This window comes from Lipotes vexillifer, unplaced genomic scaffold (genome assembly GCF_000442215.2).
Source record: "Lipotes vexillifer unplaced genomic scaffold, Lipotes_vexillifer_v1.1 scaffold252, whole genome shotgun sequence".
Classification (NCBI taxonomy): domain Eukaryota; kingdom Metazoa; phylum Chordata; class Mammalia; order Artiodactyla; family Lipotidae; genus Lipotes; species Lipotes vexillifer.
The window spans coordinates 3599097-3619768 of record NW_006773367.1 but is presented as its reverse complement, the minus strand read 5'-3'; the positions used below and the strand labels follow the sequence as shown (position 1 = coordinate 3619768).

Sequence of the window (20672 nt, the reverse complement as noted above, 5' to 3'; positions counted from 1 at the left end):
ACTTTTACTTTCAACTATATCATTATAGCTGAAGTGAGTTTCTTGTAAATAGATATAGTTGGGTCATGTTTTTTAATCCACTTTGCCAATCTCTGCCTTGTAGTTGGTATATTTAGACCATTTATATTTAATGTAACTATTTACATGTTTGCGCTTAAGTCTGCCATTTTACTTTTTCTGTTTATTCTCTCTCTTTTTCATTTCTGTTTTCCTATTCCCATTTTCCTTTGGGTTACCAGGACTTTTTTTGTTTATTAGAATTCCATTTTGACATATCTCTGACGTTATTTGTTTTTTTTGCGGTACGTGGGCCTCCCACCACCGCGGCCTCTCCCACCGCGGAGCACAGGCTCCGGACACGCAGGCTCAGTGGCCATGGCTCACGGGCCCAGCCACTCCGCGGCACGCAGGACCTTCCTGGACCGGGGCACGAACCCGTGTCCCCTGCACCGGCAGGCAGACTCTCAACCACTGCACCACCAGGGAAGCCCCATATATCCCTTTTATTCATACCTAGTAATTTTTTTATTGAGGGCTAAATGTGGATTTTGTATCGTTAGGTGCTAGTTTTGTTGTATTATTTTAAATCTTTTGGGGCCTTTTCTGGGATGTAGTTAAATTACTTGGAATTAATTTGATCCTTTCAAGGTTTACTTTAAGCTTTGTTATATTGGATTCAGAGCTCACTTTACTCTTGGACTAATTTGGCTCCTCTACCAAGTCAATAAATACCCTTCTGGTTATTCTACCCAATTGGCCATGGATTAGGAAGTTTTTCTACCCTGGCTAACAGAAACAGAAGTTCCTACCTCTCTGTGTGCTTTGGTAATACTTCAGGCTACTCCTTTTTCACTGGTCTTCCCCCCAACCTCAAGTGTTTTCCTTACACTTTCAAGTACTCAGGAGATCCTTCTGCATATCAGATAGAGAAAGACGCTGTATCTTTCTTTTCTTGTATTTTATTTTACAAATCCTAGTTTTCATGACTTCCTTAAAATCCACTTCTGTTGCCTTAACTTACTGAATCAGCTAGGCTCTGTTTTGGTGGTCTCTTTTTTGCGTTATGGGTTGAAAACTCTCCAAACAATAAGCTGTGATAAGCACAGGGCTCACCTCATTTGTTTCTCTATTCTCAAGTATCCCTGTCTGTACTTCCTGTTTTCCAAAGTCTAAAACCCATTTCATATAGTTTGTATGGTTTTTTTAGATGTCTGATATGAAGGGTAAATCAGTTCCTTTTACTCCATTATGGTCAGATATGAAATTGGTCCTTACGAAATCTCATTTGAAGCACAGACATTGACTATTTTAGAACTTAATGTTATTTAGGCTTGTGACTTAAGGGTTTAGAGGGATCCATTATATGAGTGTAAGAAAATGTTTTTTGCTGTCATTTCTGCCCCCCCAAAAAAAATTCTAGCGAGCACCCTCAGTGTACCACTTCTGAAGCTATACCTTTCTTCACATTCAGAAACAGTAAAACCTATGCAGCTAACTCAAGTGCTAAAGTATTTCCCTTTTACAGGGCACTGCTTTACAAAACCAGAACTGATTTTCATGTTGGAACAAGGAGAAGATCCATGGTTATTAGAGAAAGAATTTGTGAACAGAAGTTCCCCAGGTGAGTTATTGAATACTGGCAGAAGGCATCCAAGAAAATTAGATCCAAAGTGATCACCTAGAAGTAAGCAGTTTGAAATGTTTTTCAGCACTCTCCCATTAGAGGCCTTCACATTTGAAACATTAGAAATAATAGATCTATTAAAAAGTAGAAGGGGTACAACTAAAGAAAGGAATGGAATGTAAGTATGTTGATATTCTCATCTTTAAAAAATGGGAGCTAAGTGTACCCTTTAAAGCTGAAATTTAAGTAATGGTTGTATATTTAATGGTAAGATAAAAACAAAGAAAAGTTAATAAAACAAGTAAAATTGGGAGTAAACAGATCAGAAGAGAGAAATAAACAAATTTTATCATTATATAATAATAAATTACTATATACAATCAAAATAAATAGATGATTGCATAGTATAATTAGAAAGCATAAAAACTAGAGCAAACTGCAACCTTCCTTATTGTTTACACTTGACAGAGCAAAGAAAACAGATCTGTTACTAGAAAAGTTTCTTATAAAGCTGTATATCAAGGGTCCCCAGGATCATCATCAGGTTCATTAACTCACCTTGGAGGACTCAGCATATAGGTGTACTCATAACTAAGTTTTATACAGTGAAATCATACAAATCAAAATCAACAAAGAGAAAAGGTGCATGGGGCAAAGTTGAGAGAAAACCAGGTGTGACAACACATGTGAAATATGTACCTGGAAAGTTCATTTGAGATGAGGTGCCCAGAGTTTTCACTGGGGGCTGCTCATCTAAGCACCCTCTGTCTAGCATGTATCAAAATTGTAGGCTTTCAGATAGAAACTAGGTGTTCAGCATAAATATATTGTTTGTACAAACAGTTTAGACTCATTGAGTCCCTCTTAGCAGTTCTGGGAATCTTGGGAACCATCTCAATATCTAAATTCCCAGATGCCAGCTAAGGGCTAATCTTGTAAATGGGCCTTTCTAAGGGTAGCAGTCTCAGGCCTGCTGTGTTAAACATTTTCTGCACAAAAGCTATGCAAACACACATAGAGTAAGACAAACATATCTGACATATGAACTACCAATATAAATGGATCTTAATACACCTATTAAGAGAAAATACTATCATACTGTATCAGAGATACACCTAGAAAATAATTTAGAAAGTTTGAAAATACAGTCATGAGTTGTTAAGACTATAAACATAAAAACAACTCAGTGGTTGTTTATCTCAAAGTTCAATTCAGGTCAAAAACAGGTGAGAAAAAGGACATTTTGATAATGCTAAAGAAGATAATTTTTAAAGGATACATAAAAGTTTAAAATATTAGTACACCAAATAAGTTATTCATCAGAATTCATAAAACAAAAAACTGCAAGAGTTATAAGGATAAATAGGAACACATTAGATATAGTCAACCTTAATATGCCTCTCTGATTTCATTCCATAGCCTGTGGACTCTAGAATAGTGCTTGGCAAACTATGGCCCACAGGTCAAATCCTGCCTTGTTTTGGTAAAGAAACATTTATTGGAACACAGCAATATCCATTTGTTTACATATTCAAACTACAAGGCAGAGTTGAATTGTTGCAATAGAGAGTGAATAACCAGCAAAGCCTAAAACATTTACTCTGGCCTCTTACAGAAAAAGTTTACCAACCTCTGGTCTAGACATTATAAATAGCATATTTTATAAAATGAATCTATTATGTTCTGAAAACAAAGCTATGCAAACACACTACATAACTATTCTGAAAACAAAGAATAAACCTCCTTTTAAATGACCTTGGAACATTGACAAAATGTAAAAGTATTTTAGGCAGATTCTACAAAGTAAAGATATTATTGTCAAATAACACTAGCAAACAATATGAGAAAATTTTATATCCCTCTATCTTAAAATTAATAATGAATATATATCTTTAGAAACCTATTTTATAGAAGAGTAAGTTAAAACTGTACAATATCCAGGAATTATTTTTTAATGAAAAACATGTTTGTTAGACTCTTTGCACTATAGATGAAATGGTGCTTAGAGGAAACTATTTTAGCCTCATATACTTATTTTTAAAAGCAATAAAGTTTTAAAAGAAAACTAAGCAAAGCAAGAAATGTAATAAAGATAAAACATTATAGTTATAAAACGTTATAAAGCCAAAAGGTGGTTCTTGGAACAAAAGCAAATAAAATAGCTAACCTCAGCTAGAAAAAGAGAAGAAAGCACTATTACTCCTTTTAAGTTTGGGCTCAGATTCCTACTTCTATAATATAATCTTGGAATACTTTAGCCTATACTTTTTCTCTTACTTTTGTAAACTCGTAGCCCATGTGATGGATGTGTCAAAAGAAAATGAGATTCTGTGCCAGATAGCATATAGTTACTGAATGAGCTCCTTTCCTCACCTGGATTATAATCTCCAAAAAAGAATGGTCTCTGTTTCACTCTTCCTTTCTGGGTATTTGTCACATGATAAATATTTTTTAATAACATTGTAGGCTGATTCCAAAGTCAGGTGGAGAGAGGCATTTCATACTGATTCACTCAGAAAACACAATCCACAAATGTAAATGCCCAAGTCAAATTTCTGGGACTTTTGAATCATCCAATGTAGGTGTTGCTGGATCTGAACCCTTATATTAGTAAAAGAACTCTCTAGGTAATTCCTATGCATGGAGCTTTTTATGGACCACTAAATTTATATTACAGAGAGATGCAAAGTATATCACAGTGAGGGTTTTATTTTGGAAAGGTGAGCAAAATTGCATAAACATATTTTATATTATATAAGATGCTATTGATTAAATGGTGAGCCATTATTTTAGGTACAACCAAGAGAGAAGATGCTGCTCATTTAACTATGGATTTGCCATCAGTTTTATGATGCCTCCTGATTTTGGTGATGGTTATTTACTTTAAAAATTGTGAGTCACAGACATTTTTGCATGGAGCGTGGGTTTCAGGAGGACAATAACAATCAAATATGCACAGGAAATTTATGGTAAATAAATATAAAGGATACTTGTAGGGTTTCTAGGGCCAGTTTGAAACATATGATCCTTAAGATTCTTACAGTGAATAAAAACTAGATATGTGGAAAAATAGATGGAAAATAGAATTAAGGATTGGACAGGGCACAACTGGTTTGGGGGAAATGAGTAAACAAATTGAAAAGAGGAAAGTTAAAAGATTTGATGATTAAGAGGGACTCACTATTGAACAATCCTAATATAATACCAAGGCACCAGACCCAAGAAAGAGAGGTGACTCCAATATAGGTGGAAAAATTACTTTAACTCTCATCAGTTTTTTCACTTCCACCAATACATTTATGTTTCTGTTTCTGATTATTTCTTTCAACATGAGAAAGTTGGTGCCATGATAATTTTTTTTTTGGCCACACTACGTGGCTTGCGGGATCTTAGTGCCCCGACCAGGGATTGAACCTGGGCCCATGGCAGTGAAATCGCTGAGTCCTAACCACTGCACTTCCAGGGAATTCCCCATGATAAATTTATTTTAGTGTTGATGTGTAGAATGGAAAAATGGAGCTCCAGTTGGAATCATATAGACTAATGGTTATCAGTGTAATCTGTGTTTGTGAATATAGTCTCTGGTGTTCTTCACTAATGCAAACTCTATCTCAATAAAGCAAGCCACTGAAAGCAATTCTCCATTGATACTTTTTGTTATCTACTTAGTGTAAAATCCTTGTTGAATTCATTTCAGTCTTTGTTTCATCTGTTCCTAGGATTCAACTCTCTCAAATATATTTTTCTTTTTTAATTGTTCCTTTCCTTTATATCCTCTTCTCTACCTGGTTTTGAAAATTATACTTTAAGATACCAAATATAGATGTAATTTCATTTCTGGATTCCTCTCTGTCTTTCCACTAGAAAAAGTTTTTTTAACAACAAAATAAGAATATACACTTGAAATTACTTTATTTTGGGGAAACTGAGCCAGACACCAAGGAGTCAAATACATAATGGGGGATATGTATATAAATTTCACTCCATAATAAGTGTGTTAAATATCATTAAATATTTTTAATTTTTTCACTTTCAGAAGAATCCCAACCTGATGAACTCTTACAGGAGAGCCTAGAAAACCAAGGCAAACATTTGAGGCAAGTTTTATTTGTCAACAAATCATTGACTACAGAGCAAGAAATTTCAAGAAAACTATGTACTCTGGACATAAACATTTTCCCTGCAGAAACAATGCCTTGTAAATTTGACACTACAGAGTCTACTTACTTGCTTCTTAGCTCATTGACCCCACACTGTCAGTATTCAAGAAAGAAGGCTTATGAGGTTAATGTATGTGAGAATTGGCTCCTCAGTATTAAGGATCACAGAACTAATACTGGAGATAAATCTTTTGTTTATAGTAAAAGTGTGAAAGCCTTTGGACATAAAGACAAAGTTATTCAGCATCAGACAATTCAGACTTTACAGCAAACTTTTGAATATAATGAATGTGGAAAAGATTTTCTTGAAAAGACTGCCCTTGTTACATCTAAGGATACCCACCCAAAAGTGAAATCTTATAAATTCAATAAATTTGGGGAAAACCAATATGATAAATCAGCCTTGATAATCTCTCAGAGCAATCATCCAGAGGAGACGAGTCACTATGAGTTTAATAAATATGAATATACTATTGATAAAAACAGAAATAATTTCAGTAGGATCACTCAAAGAACTGACACAGAAGGGAAATCTTTCAGCCAAAAATTACACATTAGAGAACAGCAAAAAATTCATATAGGGGTTAAACCCTTTGAATATGGAAAGAATTTCAGCCATAATTCAACCCTCCAAGTGCATCAGAGAATTCATAGAATAGACCAGTCCTCTGACTATGGCACATGTACAGAATCATTGGCTTACCAGTCAACTTTCAATGTACATAAGAGAACTCAAATAACCGTGAAACCCTATGAGTGTAATGAATGTGGAAAATCCTGCACTATGACTTCATGCCTGATTCAGCCTCAGAAGAGTCACACAGAGGAGAAACCCTATGAATGTCATGAATGTGGGAAAGCTTTCAGTGAGAAGTCACGCCTAAGAAAACATCAGAGAACTCACACAGGAGAGAAACCCTATAAATGTGATGGATGTGAGAAAGCTTTCAGTGCAAAGTCAGGCCTAAGAATACATCAGAGAATTCACACAGGAGAGAAACCTTTTGAATGTAATGAATGTGGGAAATCTTTCAACTATAAATCAATCCTCATAGTACACCAGAGAACTCACACGGGGGAGAAACCCTTTGAATGTAATGAATGTGGAAAATCTTTCAGCCATATGTCAGGCCTAAGGAATCATCGGAGAACTCACACAGGAGAAAGACCATATAAATGTGATGAATGTGGGAAAGCTTTCAAACTGAAGTCAGGTCTAAGAAAACATCATAGAACTCATACAGGGGAGAAGCCCTATAAATGTAATCAATGTGGGAAAGCATTCGGTCAGAAATCACAACTCAGAGGACATCATAGAATTCACACAGGGGAGAAACCCTATACATGTAATCATTGTGGGGAAGCTTTTAGCCAGAAATCAAACCTCAGAGTACATCACAGAACTCACACTGGGGAGAAACCCTATAAATGTGATGAGTGTGGAAAAACTTTCAGGCAGAAATCAAATCTCAGAGGACATCAGAGAACTCACACAGGGGAGAAACCCTATGAATGTAGTGAATGTGCCAAAGCTTTCAGTGAGAAGTCAGTCCTAAGAAAACATCAGAGAACTCACACAGGAGAGAAACCCTATAATTGTAATCACTGTGGAGAAGCTTTCAGCCAGAAATCAAACCTCAGAGTACATCAGAGAACTCACACTGGGGAGAAACCCTATAAATGTGATAAATGTGGGAAAACTTTCAGCCAGAAATCAAGCCTTAGAGAACATCAGAAAGCCCACATATAAATGTAATGAATATGGAAAAGCTCTGAGCTGGAAATCAAGTCTTGCAATACAAAATAAAACACGTAGGAGAGAAACCCTATGAATATAATGAACACTTGGAAGTTCCTTTGCAAGATACCAGCTTTCACTAAATATCAGAGAACTTACACAAGAGAGAAATTCTTGGAATATATTTTACACAGGCAGTCTCATCTTGAGTGCAGTCCCCATTGTAGATCAGAGAATTCAATTCAGCAAAGAAACTCTGTAAAGATAATGAATACAAGAAATACTCTGTGCATTCAATCCTTGGAAAACTCACACTGCAGGAGAACCCTGGGAATGTAATGAAAATTTCAAAACTTTGTCCCAGCAATCAAAATTCATTCATCATCAGAGAAATCAAACAGTGAGAAAATTGAGAATGTAGTAAATGTGAGATAACCTTTAGCCAAAAGCCAGCTTTCTCAGTAAAGCAGAAAATACATAGAGACCTCAGTAGAGAATAGACAAGAAATCAGGGTAATGGATGTGGGGAATCCTTCTACTGTAAGTCACACCTCAGTTTTACTAACACAGGGTAATAACTATATGACATATAATGACTATTAATTGTTCACCAATGACCATTTCCTTTTTTCTCATGCCACACCTAGTCTAAATTTCTCAACTACTCTGTCATCCAAATGAGATCATATTTTTAACCTCTGGATAGTGAAATGTAGAGGTCAATGACAGGTCTTACTAAATACACCTCTCAAATTATTAATGTTTTCTCCTGTCCCTTGTCAGAATGGAGTGGAGATTACCCCCAGCAAAACCAAAGGGGCTCATTCACGGAAGATGAAAGAGTACAAAGTAGAAAGAAACAGGGCCAAAGAGTGACTATTGAATGAAATTTTTTTCTGCATGTACACAGACATTTTGTTGTGATGAAATAAACTTGTTCTCTGCTGGGCTTCTACAGTTTGGGTATACTTAATCCTGGTATTTACTCACCAACCCTCAGTTAACAAAGCCTATGAATGTGATTTCTGTGGACATGTGAACTCAGTGTAGTGTATCAGAAATATCACACAGGAAAACCCCCTGACAACATCCTGAATGACCATAGTTTTTACCCACAACTCTTCCTCCTTGGTCAGGTAAGTATCAGGGGAAGATATTTAACATTACAACATTTATAGGTAATCCTTTACCGAAAAAATGATATCTCATTAAATATCTGATAATCGAGCTGTGAATGTGTGAATGCTTTCAATGAGTCATCAAAGTTTAATATCTCTCGGAGTTTGTAATAAAGGAAAAATTTATCAATTTGAGAAAGGTAAATAATAGCCTTTATGTTATATAAAAACTATTTCGTATGTAATATTAAGACAGTTAATGAAATATAACAATATTGGTTCATAGATATTCACTAGAATAAGATTTTTAAAAATAAGAAAGAAATTGCATAAACTGCACAGTGTTGAATGTATGTGAATATTTTCTGAGTTCTCTGTCTATGTGAGTGTGCATGCCACTTAGATGTTTGTTTTGTATGTATATTGGAAGTCAACTGCACTGTAATAGAATTATGTACCCCTTACTTAGTAACTATTCTGATATCAGCTATGATTTGCCACACATATATTAATAACAAGTAAACCTTTTACAGGAAGTATCTGAAAATTCAGAATCATATACCTCATTCCTTTTCTCCTGCTACCTCCTGACATGCGCATATAGGAAAGGCCATTGTTACTAAGCTGTCTTTTCTCAACAAAGTCAAACCATGTTTTCTGTGTACTTTTGTATCATCTCTGGGCCACTAATACAAATACTGTATTGAAGCATACACAGATACAAATATATATAAAAGTGTGTATACTACAAATGTATATAAAAGTGTGTGTATATATTCTCTCTCTCTTTTCAATGTCACTGAGTCCTTCCTCAGTGGTGTCAAGTATACTGATAAGCCCTTTGAAGGCATTCTTCATTTATTATATGTGTTTTTTATATCCAGCATTTAAATTTTACTATAGTTTATATCTCTCTGCTGAAATAACCTCTCTGATCTTGCATGTTGTTTAGCTTTTTTACAATCATTTTATATGGTGTTTGGCGTTCTCTTTCTCAGTTAAGCAACTGCTTGGGTTCTTGTTTCTCTCCGCAACCACCTAGCTCTCCAGACTTTGGGCTAGTTTTTTGCCCTGCAATCTCAAATATCTGATGTATTCAAGAAAAGTTGTTAAATTTAAACTCTTCCCATATGTCTTCTTGTTTAGGAATAGGAGCAGTGCTTTTTCCTGCTCTCTAATGATCTGAAATGTAACTGAAAGTTGTTAGTTAATTTTTGACATATGTTCCAGGGTAATTTGATGTGAAAAAGGTGACTTTTTTTCAAAAATGATGATAAAATAATAGGATAATCATATTTTAAATGTACCTTGATGTTTATACCATAATTAAAGATTTATTCAAAATAAATTATAAACCTAAACAAAATAGCTAATAGTACAAAATTTCTGTTGGGAAACATGGAAACTAATTTGAAGCACACAGAGATTTTTAATATGTAACGCAAAGAATTGTGTGAGACATAAAAGCAAAAAAGATAAATTGGAGTTTATTAAAATTTAAAGTGTCTTCTTTTCAAGATTTTATTATGAAAACAAAAAACAAAATCACACATTGGGAGAAAATGTCTCTAATAGATATGTCTGTCAAAGGACTTGAGTCCACAATATGTAAAGAATGTTCATAATTCAATAATAATACAAACAACTCAGTTTAAATGGGAAAAAAAAGGGTAAGATTAAAACAAGCATTTCACAATAGAAGATATATAGATAGCCAGTAAGTACTAGAAAAGATATACAAAGATTTAGTCATCAGGGAAGTGCAAATTAAAACTATAATGTGATAGCATTAAAAATCCATTTGATAGTTCCTTGTAAAGGTAATGACACCTTACCTAAAACCAACAATTTCAATTCTAGGTATTTACCTCCAAGAAAACTTAAATAATTATACAAAAACAAAATAAATAAATTTTTTTAAAAGAATTGTATAAAAATGTTCATAGAATCTTTATTCATAATAGCCCCAAATTAGAAAGAACCAAAATGTCCTTCAGCAGATAAATGTATAAACAGTGATGTTGCCTGACAATGGAATATCACTCAGCAATGAAAAGGAAGGAACTACGAATGCATATAACAGCATTAATAATAAAATTAGGCTGGGCAAAAGAAGCCAGGCACAAGAAAGTAGAGCTGTATGATTCTATTTAAACAAAATTCTAGGAAAGACATCTAATCTAGTGGGTGGGGGTGAAAATTAATTGGGTAGGGGAACAAGGGAATGTTTTAGTATGATGGAAAGTTCTATATAGATTGTGGTGGTGTTTACAAAGGTGTATAAATTTTCAAAACTCATCAAAAGGTATCAAAAATGCATATACTTATATAAATTACACATCAATATAGTTGATTTTTAAAATTATAAAAGTGAATTTTGGATCCCCAGCATATTATGAGACCCAGATTCTGAATTTGCCACATAGCTCATTGGCTTTACTATCAATACTTGTGTATTTGTTCCCTTGTCCCTCCCTTATGGCTGCACGACCTTGGGCAGGTCAGTTCTCCTTTATGTCTCTCAGTTTCTTCATTTGTGAGGAGCGCATAATGATGGTTATTACCTACAGTCATTCTTGGAGGCATTTTCTGAGTTAATCTATCAATAAGTCAGACACTTAAAACAACGCCTGGCACAGAGTAAATAAGCAATAAGTAATAACCAACCGTTATTTTACTACTGTTATTAAAAATCAAAATAAAAGTCTGTGTTCCTTAAAAAAGCTTAAAGCACTATTATAGCTGATAATAAAGCAAAATAATAAATTAGGGTGAAAGGAGATTCAGCTTTGATGTGATGGGTAGGTGGGAGTTCCTTACACTCTCAAGGCATTACTTTTTATCTGATGACACCATTCCTGAAATTTTGGAAGCCTCAGGCCTGTGCACTGTTTACGTGCCTCAGACCCAAGCATTTTCTGAGTGTCCAGTCCCCTGGAAATTGCTTTTCCACAAAGGCAGGAAAAGCACCCCCTGTGACTCTATCTCTCCCCCGTCCCCCCAGAGCTTCTCTCTGATGGAAGTCTGAACTAAACTGGAGTATTGTCACTTGGGTTCTCTGTTACAGATTCTTCCATCAAGGGTGGGAGTTGCATACCAGATGTATAAATATTCTAGAGAGAAGTCACACTATAAGATAGTACTAACACACATACATTCACGCATGCATGCACGCACACCCACATATACATCCTTTCATGGCCACTGCTGCCCTGAGTTCTGTTTCCCTGCTATACTTGAGGTGATTTCATTAATGCCTTTTAACACAGGAACTGCGTCCTGAATTCTCGTGTAATGGAATCACTTCATTTGGTGACCTCTATGAGAAAAGAGGACTTAGAGATCAGCAGGTGATTTGGCCCTAATCATTGGCAAAAAGGCATGGAATTCTGCATTCTTCATCACAGGTGCGTCAGGACATTAAAAAGACACCATGTCAAGTAGTAGGTGGTCTCCTGCCAGTGTACAGAGTTTGTGGGGGCATGACTTGGGCCAGAGTTTGAGAACCCATCTGGGTCAGTGGAGAATTTTGACAAGGACCTTGAGATAAGATTGAGCTCAATTCGCAGAGGCCCCTCCATATTCCTAAGGAAAACTTTCAGTCATCAGTGGTGTGGGCATGACTATACTTGTAAATGCTTCAGCAGTAGGTGAGATGAAATCAAATGGAGTGATAAGACAAAAGCAGTCTTTTATTTGGTAGTATAACTTATTTTCATATCAAAATTATTGGAACAGTGCAGAAGCAGACAATAGTCACAAGATATAGGAAAATAGGTATAGAAGATTATAGTGAAAGTATGCAATGCATTGTACATAAGTATGCAACAGAAACCATTAAGTTGCCATCGATTTTAATTGTGAAACTTTATTTCCTGCATTACTGCTTTATATCCACATATTTAAAATGGAACTGAGGGTTTCAGGCCTTTACTTGTCAATTTGCATCACATGTTTTGGTGACTTATCTTTGGAAAAAGCAAAATCCAATGTCTGATCTCCATAAAAGGATGAGCAATGTCATATCCTGAGCCCACAGGCCAAGTGTCTGTCCCATGGAAGCCCCTTAGCAGCTGGCAGGTCCTGGACAAGAAGGTGACCCTCCTGGCACAGATAGCACAGAGGTAGATATCCCCAAATAGGCAAACCTGGTAGACTTCAGGGCCTCCTGTAAAGCCCTGCTAGTCCCACACTGGGAACACAGCCAGGCTGCAAGCTTTGAGCAACTTCCCAGAGCAGTATCTGTAATGGCTGTTGAGGATCAGAGCCCCTGAGATTTCTGATTTTGCCTGATTTCACAGAGAGCAACAATCCATTGTAGTAACAGTGTGATGCTGATGGGGGTTACTGTCTTGCCACTGTGGTGCCAGGGGCTTTCAGGATCCTGGGGATCATTACAGGTGTTTTTGCTGGTCTTCTTGGTACACCACTTGAGGCTGTCAAGCAACGTTTTGCATCCATCTGCCTTTTCTGTGCGGTCTTCAAGAGCAAGAGTAGCCTCTGTGCCTGAAAGAGTGCAAGGCAGCTGTTGCCACATAGCAATACTTTAGCTCTGAACCATACCTAAGTGTGGACTTCTTTTTGTTTTAAAGACAGTAATACTCTATATGATACCAGACTTTTCCAGATAAAACTTTTTTTAATTAATTTATTTGGTTGCACTGGGTTTTAGTTGTGTCAGTTGGGCTCCTTAGTTGCAGCAAGTAAGCTCCTTAGTTATGACTCGCAGGCTTCTTAGTTGTGGCTTTCCAGCTTCTTAGTTGTGGCATGCATGTGGGATCTAGTTCCCTGACTAGGGATCGAACCCAGGCCCCCTGCATTGGGAGCATGGAGTCTTACCCACTGCGCCACCAGGGAAGTCCCTAAGTGTGGACTTCTTGGCACATTACACCTACAGATTCTGCCAGCATAATTTTTGTCTGGGTAGGGAGACAGATTCCTGGTCCTTCCTAATCCCACCATCTTCCCTCTAACTCCACCTCCTTTTCATATTATTTAAATTTACAATGGTAAGGGACAGTGTTTTGTTTTATTTCTATAACAGCATTTTTAGCCATATTAAGTTCTATTGCTTATTTCTGACTGTTCTCCAGTTTGTGGCTTGGAAGTTCTCAGAGCTAAAGTCTCTATCCTCAATCACTGTAAAGCCAAGTATATCGTTTCTAGGAAGCTAAATGGTTTAGTCAGGTGTTTGATGTATGATTTATGTTTTATTTTATCTACAGGATTATTCTTTAAGCCCATGGGAAAGATTTTTAATTTGGGGGGTAGTTTTCTGAGAGTTAAATCTCCCTACCCAATTATCTGGCAGTCTTGCTGTCAATTAACATTAATTTCACTCCATCTGGTGAGTCTCATTAAGACTATTTGTGAAATTTAATTATAGAAGACCTGGCATCTTTTATTTCCCTAATCAGACATGGCTTTCAGGTGGCCTTTATTTCTGTGGAAGGACTGTTCAGTGCTAGTAAACCAAAGGCCCCCTGAATGCCTATTGACCGTTGGGCAGACAAATTCATCATGAAAAGCTAATACCTTGGGCTTCCCTGGTGGCGCAGTGGTTGAGAGTCCGCCTGCCGATGCAGGGGACACGGGTTTGTGCCCCGGTCCGGGAAGATCCCACATGCCGCGGAGCGGTTGGGCCCGTGAGCCATGGCCGCTGAGCCTGCGTGTCTGGAGCCTGTGCTCTGCAACGGGAGAGGCCACAACAGTGAGAGGCCCGCGTATCGCAAAAAAAGTTAGTACCTTTTATTTTTTCAAAAACCAGCTAATTAGCATTGGTTGGTTCCTTCAAGTTTCTTATTGGCATGTGGCCATCAAAATTAACCCACTGCATTAAATAAGCATGTTGTATTTTAAACTAAAAGTGTAGGAAAATGTGAAGAACAATATTATTAAGTAATGTCATTCAAATTTAATATGCTTATTGCAATAGCATTCAAGTCTTTGTGTCTTAGCTTCTGAATGTTTGGTGCAGTGGATAACTCTGGCAGTTTGGCAAAAACCATGATCCTTCTTGATGACGTTTTTTAATGCATAATGTATAATAGGTTTACAATGAAAACCAAATGTACTAGAAGAAAGTAATCAAACATTTTAAAAAATAATTTGTGGTATATAAATAAATGTGATACTTTATTAATGCATCAAATACCCAAATCTAGTGTCAGTATATAAACTGCAATAATTTCAAAGTAGAGATGAGCCAAGTACTATTTCTAAATCCTTACAACAACTGGTATGTGATATGTGAGAATATTCGGATTTCTATTGGTGACAGTCATGGACACTCTGGCACTACCACTGTTTGTTGCCCACATTCATAATTGAAGGAATAGATAAGTTTCAGTAAGGGGCTAGTTACATTAAAGATGTACTTTTGGGAGTTCCCTGGTGGCCTAGTGGTTGGGATTCCAGGTTTTCACTGCCGTGGACTGGGTTCAATCCTTGGTGGGGAACTGAGATCCCTCAGGCCGCATGGCACAGCCAAAAAAAAAAAACAATTTTGAGTGACATCAGCAAGATGGCAGAGTAGGTGGTCCCTGACCTCAGTCCTCCTTACAGGAAGACTGACTAGCAACTATCCAGAGACAAGATACCTTTGTGAAAATTCCAGAACCCAGAGGTAAGACTGAAGCACTCTTCTTGGACCAAAGAGAAAAAGAAGGATCACATTAGAAGGGTACGAGGAGCAGTTTCACTTTGATCACATCACCCCTCCCCAAGGCTGACACAACACTGCATCAAGAGAGATCTCTGGGCCTATAGTTTCTCTAGTGGGAAATAGCCCAAGGTGGGCATGCAGGTTCCTTAGCACTGCAGATGCTTGTCAGGAGGCCCACTTGGGTCTTGTCTCACAGAAATTGGTGGAGCTGCACCTCTAGGTATTAGACAGAGATGGAGAAGACGGCAGAGTTTACAGCAGCCAGCACAAATATCTTGGCAAACCACGTTCCTGCTGCTGGTTGTGCCTGAGCAGAGATCTCAGCCAGTGCCTCTGCCCATCTGCAGAGCCAAGCCACTGGCTTCATCTTCCCAGGAAGCTCAGTTGTCAGTTATGTCAGGTTTGGGTCCCCAGCCAACCATCTACACTGGCTATAAAGCCCATTTGTGGGGCCACTCAGAGAAGTAAGACAGCAGCCCCTCCAATTACTGAGCATAACCTCTAGTCCCAGCCAACTGGGAAGCCTAGACAGAAAGCATGGGCAACTATGGAGTCCATCCTATAGCCTCACTGGGGTAGGAAGGCAAGACAGCAGCCCCTCTCAACTCAAGAGCATAGCCTCCAGCCCCACATAAACACAGAACCCAAAGAGTGACCCCAGGCAGCCTTGAAGCCCAACATACAAAACTGCCTGGCTGCAGAGCACAGCCTGCGACCTCATCCAGCCAGTTACCCCACCCAATCACAGAGCATAGCCTGAGCATAGCCTGTGGCCCTGTCCTGGTCAGGAAGCTCAGAGAGCAACCCTGCCCAACTGTGGAGCACAGCCTCCACCCCACTCAACTGTAGGGTACAGTTGAAAGCTCCACCAGGTGAAGGAGCACAGCCAGCAAATTTTTTCAACAGTGGCACACAGCCTGCAGCATCCAATCACAGAACAAGCCTGTGGCCCTGACTAATTTAAGGACACAGCCTGCAGCCCTACCTGATTACAGAGCACAGCCTGAAATCCCATCCTGCAGCCGCCTGAATACAGAATTCAGCCAGTGGCACTATCCAGAAGGGGAGCACAGTCTGAAACCCCACATGACTAAGGGGAATTGCAAAGTGCCTGCAGCCCTGTCCAGTCACAGAGTCCAATAACCAGCAATGTTCTACAAGGGAACACAGACTGACCCTACCCAACCAGAGGTGAACATGGAGCCCAGCTAGTGGTACTGCCTAACCTTAGAGCACAGCTAACAGCCCCACATAACCAGGGTGTCCAGTCAGCACCTCCTCCACACTTCAGAGTATGGGCAGGAACTTTACCTAACTAGAGAACAAGCCCCACTTTCCCACAGGTGTTACCAGATGACCTGGGCAGAACCTAAAGCTGAGATAACTGAAGTTCTTTCCCTGCCAAAGCAAACCTGTAAAATGTGGAAAAGGAAACCACTTCCTCAATTGCATAGAAACCAAAACAAGGTACAAGGATTGCAAAGAATCATGTAAACATGACATCACCAAAGGAAACTAATAAAGTTCCAAGAACAGACCCTAACGATCTATGAACGTTCTGACAAAGAATTCAGAATAATCCTCTTAAAGAAGTTCATCAAACTGTAAGAACACACAGATAAATAACTAAGTAGAATTAGGGAAACAAAATGAAAAGTTCAACAAAGAAATAGAAACACACACACACACACACACTAAAATCCCAGGGCTTCAGAATACAGTGACTGAAGAACTCAACAGAGTTTCAACAGCAGACTTGACCAAGCAGAAAAAATAATCAGTGAACTCAAATGCAGATAATTTGAAATTATCCAATTATAGAAGAAAGAGGAAAAGGAATTAAAAAGAATGAAGAAAACCTACAGAACTTTTAAGATACCATGAAAAGAAATAATATATGCATAATAGGAATCCAAGAAAGAGAAGACAGAGGGAAAAAACATCTATTTAAAGAAATAATGGCTGAAAACTTTCCAAACTTGGGGAGAGAACTGGTCATCCATATTCAAGACCCAAAAGAGCTACACCAAGAAACACTATAATTATCGTCAAAAGTCAAAGACAAAAAAATTAAAAGCAACATACAAGGGAACCCCCCTAAGACTATCAATGGGTTTCAAAGCAAAAACCACTCAGGCCAGGAGAGAGTGGGAGGATATATTCAAAGTGCTGGGGTAAAAGAAAGGCTGTCAACCAAGAATGCTATACCCAGCAAAGTTGTCCTTGAGAAATGAGATAAAGACTTTAGCTTTAACAAAAGCTAAACCACCATCAGATCTGCCTTACAAAAAATGCTACAGGGAGTTCTTCAAGCTAAAATAAAAGAATGCTAATTAACAATGTAAAAGCATATGAATGTGTAAAACTCATCAGTAAAGGTAAATATATAGTCAAAGTCAGATTCTCTAGTAGTTTAATAATGGTGGTGCATAAATCACTTTCAACTCCAGATTTAAAGTGAAAAAACAAAACATAATAAATATAACCATGACTATAATAATTTCTTATTGGATACACAATATTTTAAAAGATGTAAATCGTGAAACATCAATAACCTAAAATGTGAGGGAAGGGACTTCCCTGGCAGTGCAGTGGATTAGACTCCACACTTCCAATGCAGGGGGCACAGGTTCAATCCCTGGTTGGGGAACTAAGATACCATATGCTGCAAGGCGTGGCAAAAAAAATAAATTTAAAAGTAATAAAATGTGAGGGAGAAGGGAGAAGTAAAAGTATAGTTTCTGTATGTTACCAAAATTATCAACTTAAGATAGGATTTTAAAATAGGACATCTTATAACTATAAGATAATTTATGTAAGATTCATGGTAACCACAAAGGAAAAATCAATAGTAAATACACAGAAGATTAAAGGAATCAAAGCATACAACCATAAAAAGTCACCAAATCACAAAGGTAGACAGGAAGAAAGGGAGAAACGAACAAAGGTACAACAAAACAGTCACAAAACAATTAACAAAATGGCAATAGTAAGTCCTTACCTATTAATAATTAAACATAAATGGGTTAAAGTCTTCCATGAAAATACAGAATGGTTGAATGGATAAGAAAAACAAAAAATCCCACAATATGCTGCCTACATTAGACTCACTTGAATTTTTAAAACACAGGCTGAAAATGGAGAAATAGAAAAAAAAGATATCCCAAGCAAATGGTAATCAAAAGAGAGTAGGGGTAGTTATATTTATGTCAGACAAAATAAACCTTAAGCTGAAACTGGTCACGAGACAAAGAAGGTCATTATACAGTGATAAAGGAATCAATTCAAGAATATATAACAATTGTTTAATATTTATGTACCCTACATTGGAGCAACTAAATATGTAAAGCTTGTACTAACAGAACTAAAAGGAGAGATAAACAGCACTACAATAATATTGGGGCCTTAATACCCCCACTTGCAACAATGGATAGATCATTCAACAACACTTGCGAATTAGTGTTCATTGAACAACTCTATAGACCAAATGCACCTAACAGAACATTCCATCCAACAACAGCAGAATACATTCTTCTAAAGTGCACATGGAACATTCTCCAGGATAGATCATGTGTTAAGGCAACAAAACAAGTCTCAACAAATTAAGGAAGATAGAAATCATATCAAGCATCTTTTCTGACCACAGTGGTATTAAACCATACCATACTGACACTTTCTGTGCTTTTCTTATTCAGAACCTTCAGCCTACAAAGATGTATTAAGTTAATTTGCCCCATATATAAACCTAATAAATAACCCATTGTGTGTTCAGTGTAAATGGAAATGAAAGACTTATCCTTTCAGTTTATTTATGCACTTTCTCTCCCCTGCCCTTGTCAGGTGGAAAAGATAGCTAAGTCACCACATCAATCAAGCACATCTTTGCATTGGTAAACTTTTCACAAACAAACATTAATGATGCCTTTTTTATTTTGCCAAAGTCTTTTGTTGTTGTTGTTGTTGTTCATTTATGTTGGTGATACAGACAAGTAAGAGTGTATAATTATTTACTAATCTTTTGATATTGTTTGTCAAGAAAGTGTTGAAAAACAAAGCTATATAAATAACAAATGGAAACTTCTTTAACTATGTTCATCTTATTCTATTAATTCATTTTATGATGATGTGCTATGGACCCACTGTTTTGTGGCATTCTACTTCTTTTGGACATTTATAAACATGTGAGCCATGATCTCCATCCAACATGTGGACATGTGGGCAACACTAGAATTATGCTCAACCATTAAGTTTGGTCAGGTTTACCTGGGCAAATGGATGCTTATGTCATTACAATCCAAACGTTAATCAAGTAACATTTAATGTGATAATTTATTTGGCCATATTTCCAACTAACTGGAAGCAACATTCTATTTTTCCATCATTGTTCTTCAGGCACTTATTCATTTATCTTAATGGCTCCTGACTGTCTTTTTTTTTTTTTTTTTTTTTTTTTTTTTTTTTTTTTTATTTTATAATTTTTGTTTTTTTAGCCATACCTTCCTTGCTTTCTGAGGTATATAAAGCACACACATTTGTTTAGCGTATATGTTAAAATTATTATTGTATTTAAATGGGCATTTCCGCTTTTTGATCTTGTTTTGCTCCATGTTACTAATTTTAATTAAGTGCTTTGAATGAGATTGTTATACTTAGTCTTAATCTATCCCGTAGTTAGTTGTATTTTTTTTAACATCTTTATTGGAGTATAATTGCTTTACAATGGTGTGTTAGTTTCTGCTTTATAACAAAGTGAATCAGCTATATGTATACATATATCCCCATATCCTCTCCCTCTTGCGTCTCCCTCCCACCCTCCCTATCCCATCCCTCCCTATCCCATCCCTCTAGGTGGTCACAAAGCACCAAGCTGATCTCCCTGTGCTATGCGGCTGCTTCCCAATAGCTATCTATTTTACATTTGGTAGTGTATATCTGTCAGTGCCACTCTCTCACTTCGTCCCAGCTTACCCTTCCCCCTCCCCGTGTCCTCAAGTCCATTTTCTACGTCTGCATCTTTATTCCTGTCCTGCCGCTAGGTTCTTCGTAACCTTTTTTTTTTAGATTCCATATATATGTGTTAGCATACGGTATTTGTTTTTCTCTTTCTGACTTCACTCTGTATGACAGACTCTAGGTCCATCCACCTCACTACAAATAACTCAATTTCGTTTCTTTTTATGGCTGAGTAATATTCTATTGTATATATGTGCCACATCTTCTTTATCCAGTCATCTGTCGATGGACACTTAGGTTGCTTCCATGTCCTGGCTATTGTCAGTAGTGCTGCAGTGAACATTGTGGTATATGACTCTTTTTGAATTATGGTTTTCTCAGGGTATATGCCCAGTAGTGGGATTACTGGGTCGTA

At 37.2% G+C, this 20672-nt stretch overlaps 1 protein-coding gene across 1 annotated transcript in view; it reads left to right on the top strand.

Annotated features, from left to right (window-relative positions):
• ZNF782 (zinc finger protein 782) overlaps positions 1-20672 on the top strand; it is an 82877-nt gene that overhangs the window by 26083 nt on the left and 36122 nt on the right. The window contains 2 exon segments of the mRNA XM_007448303.1: positions 1526-1621; positions 5661-7528. Coding sequence (XP_007448365.1) covers positions 1526-1621; positions 5661-7528 — 1964 coding nt within the window.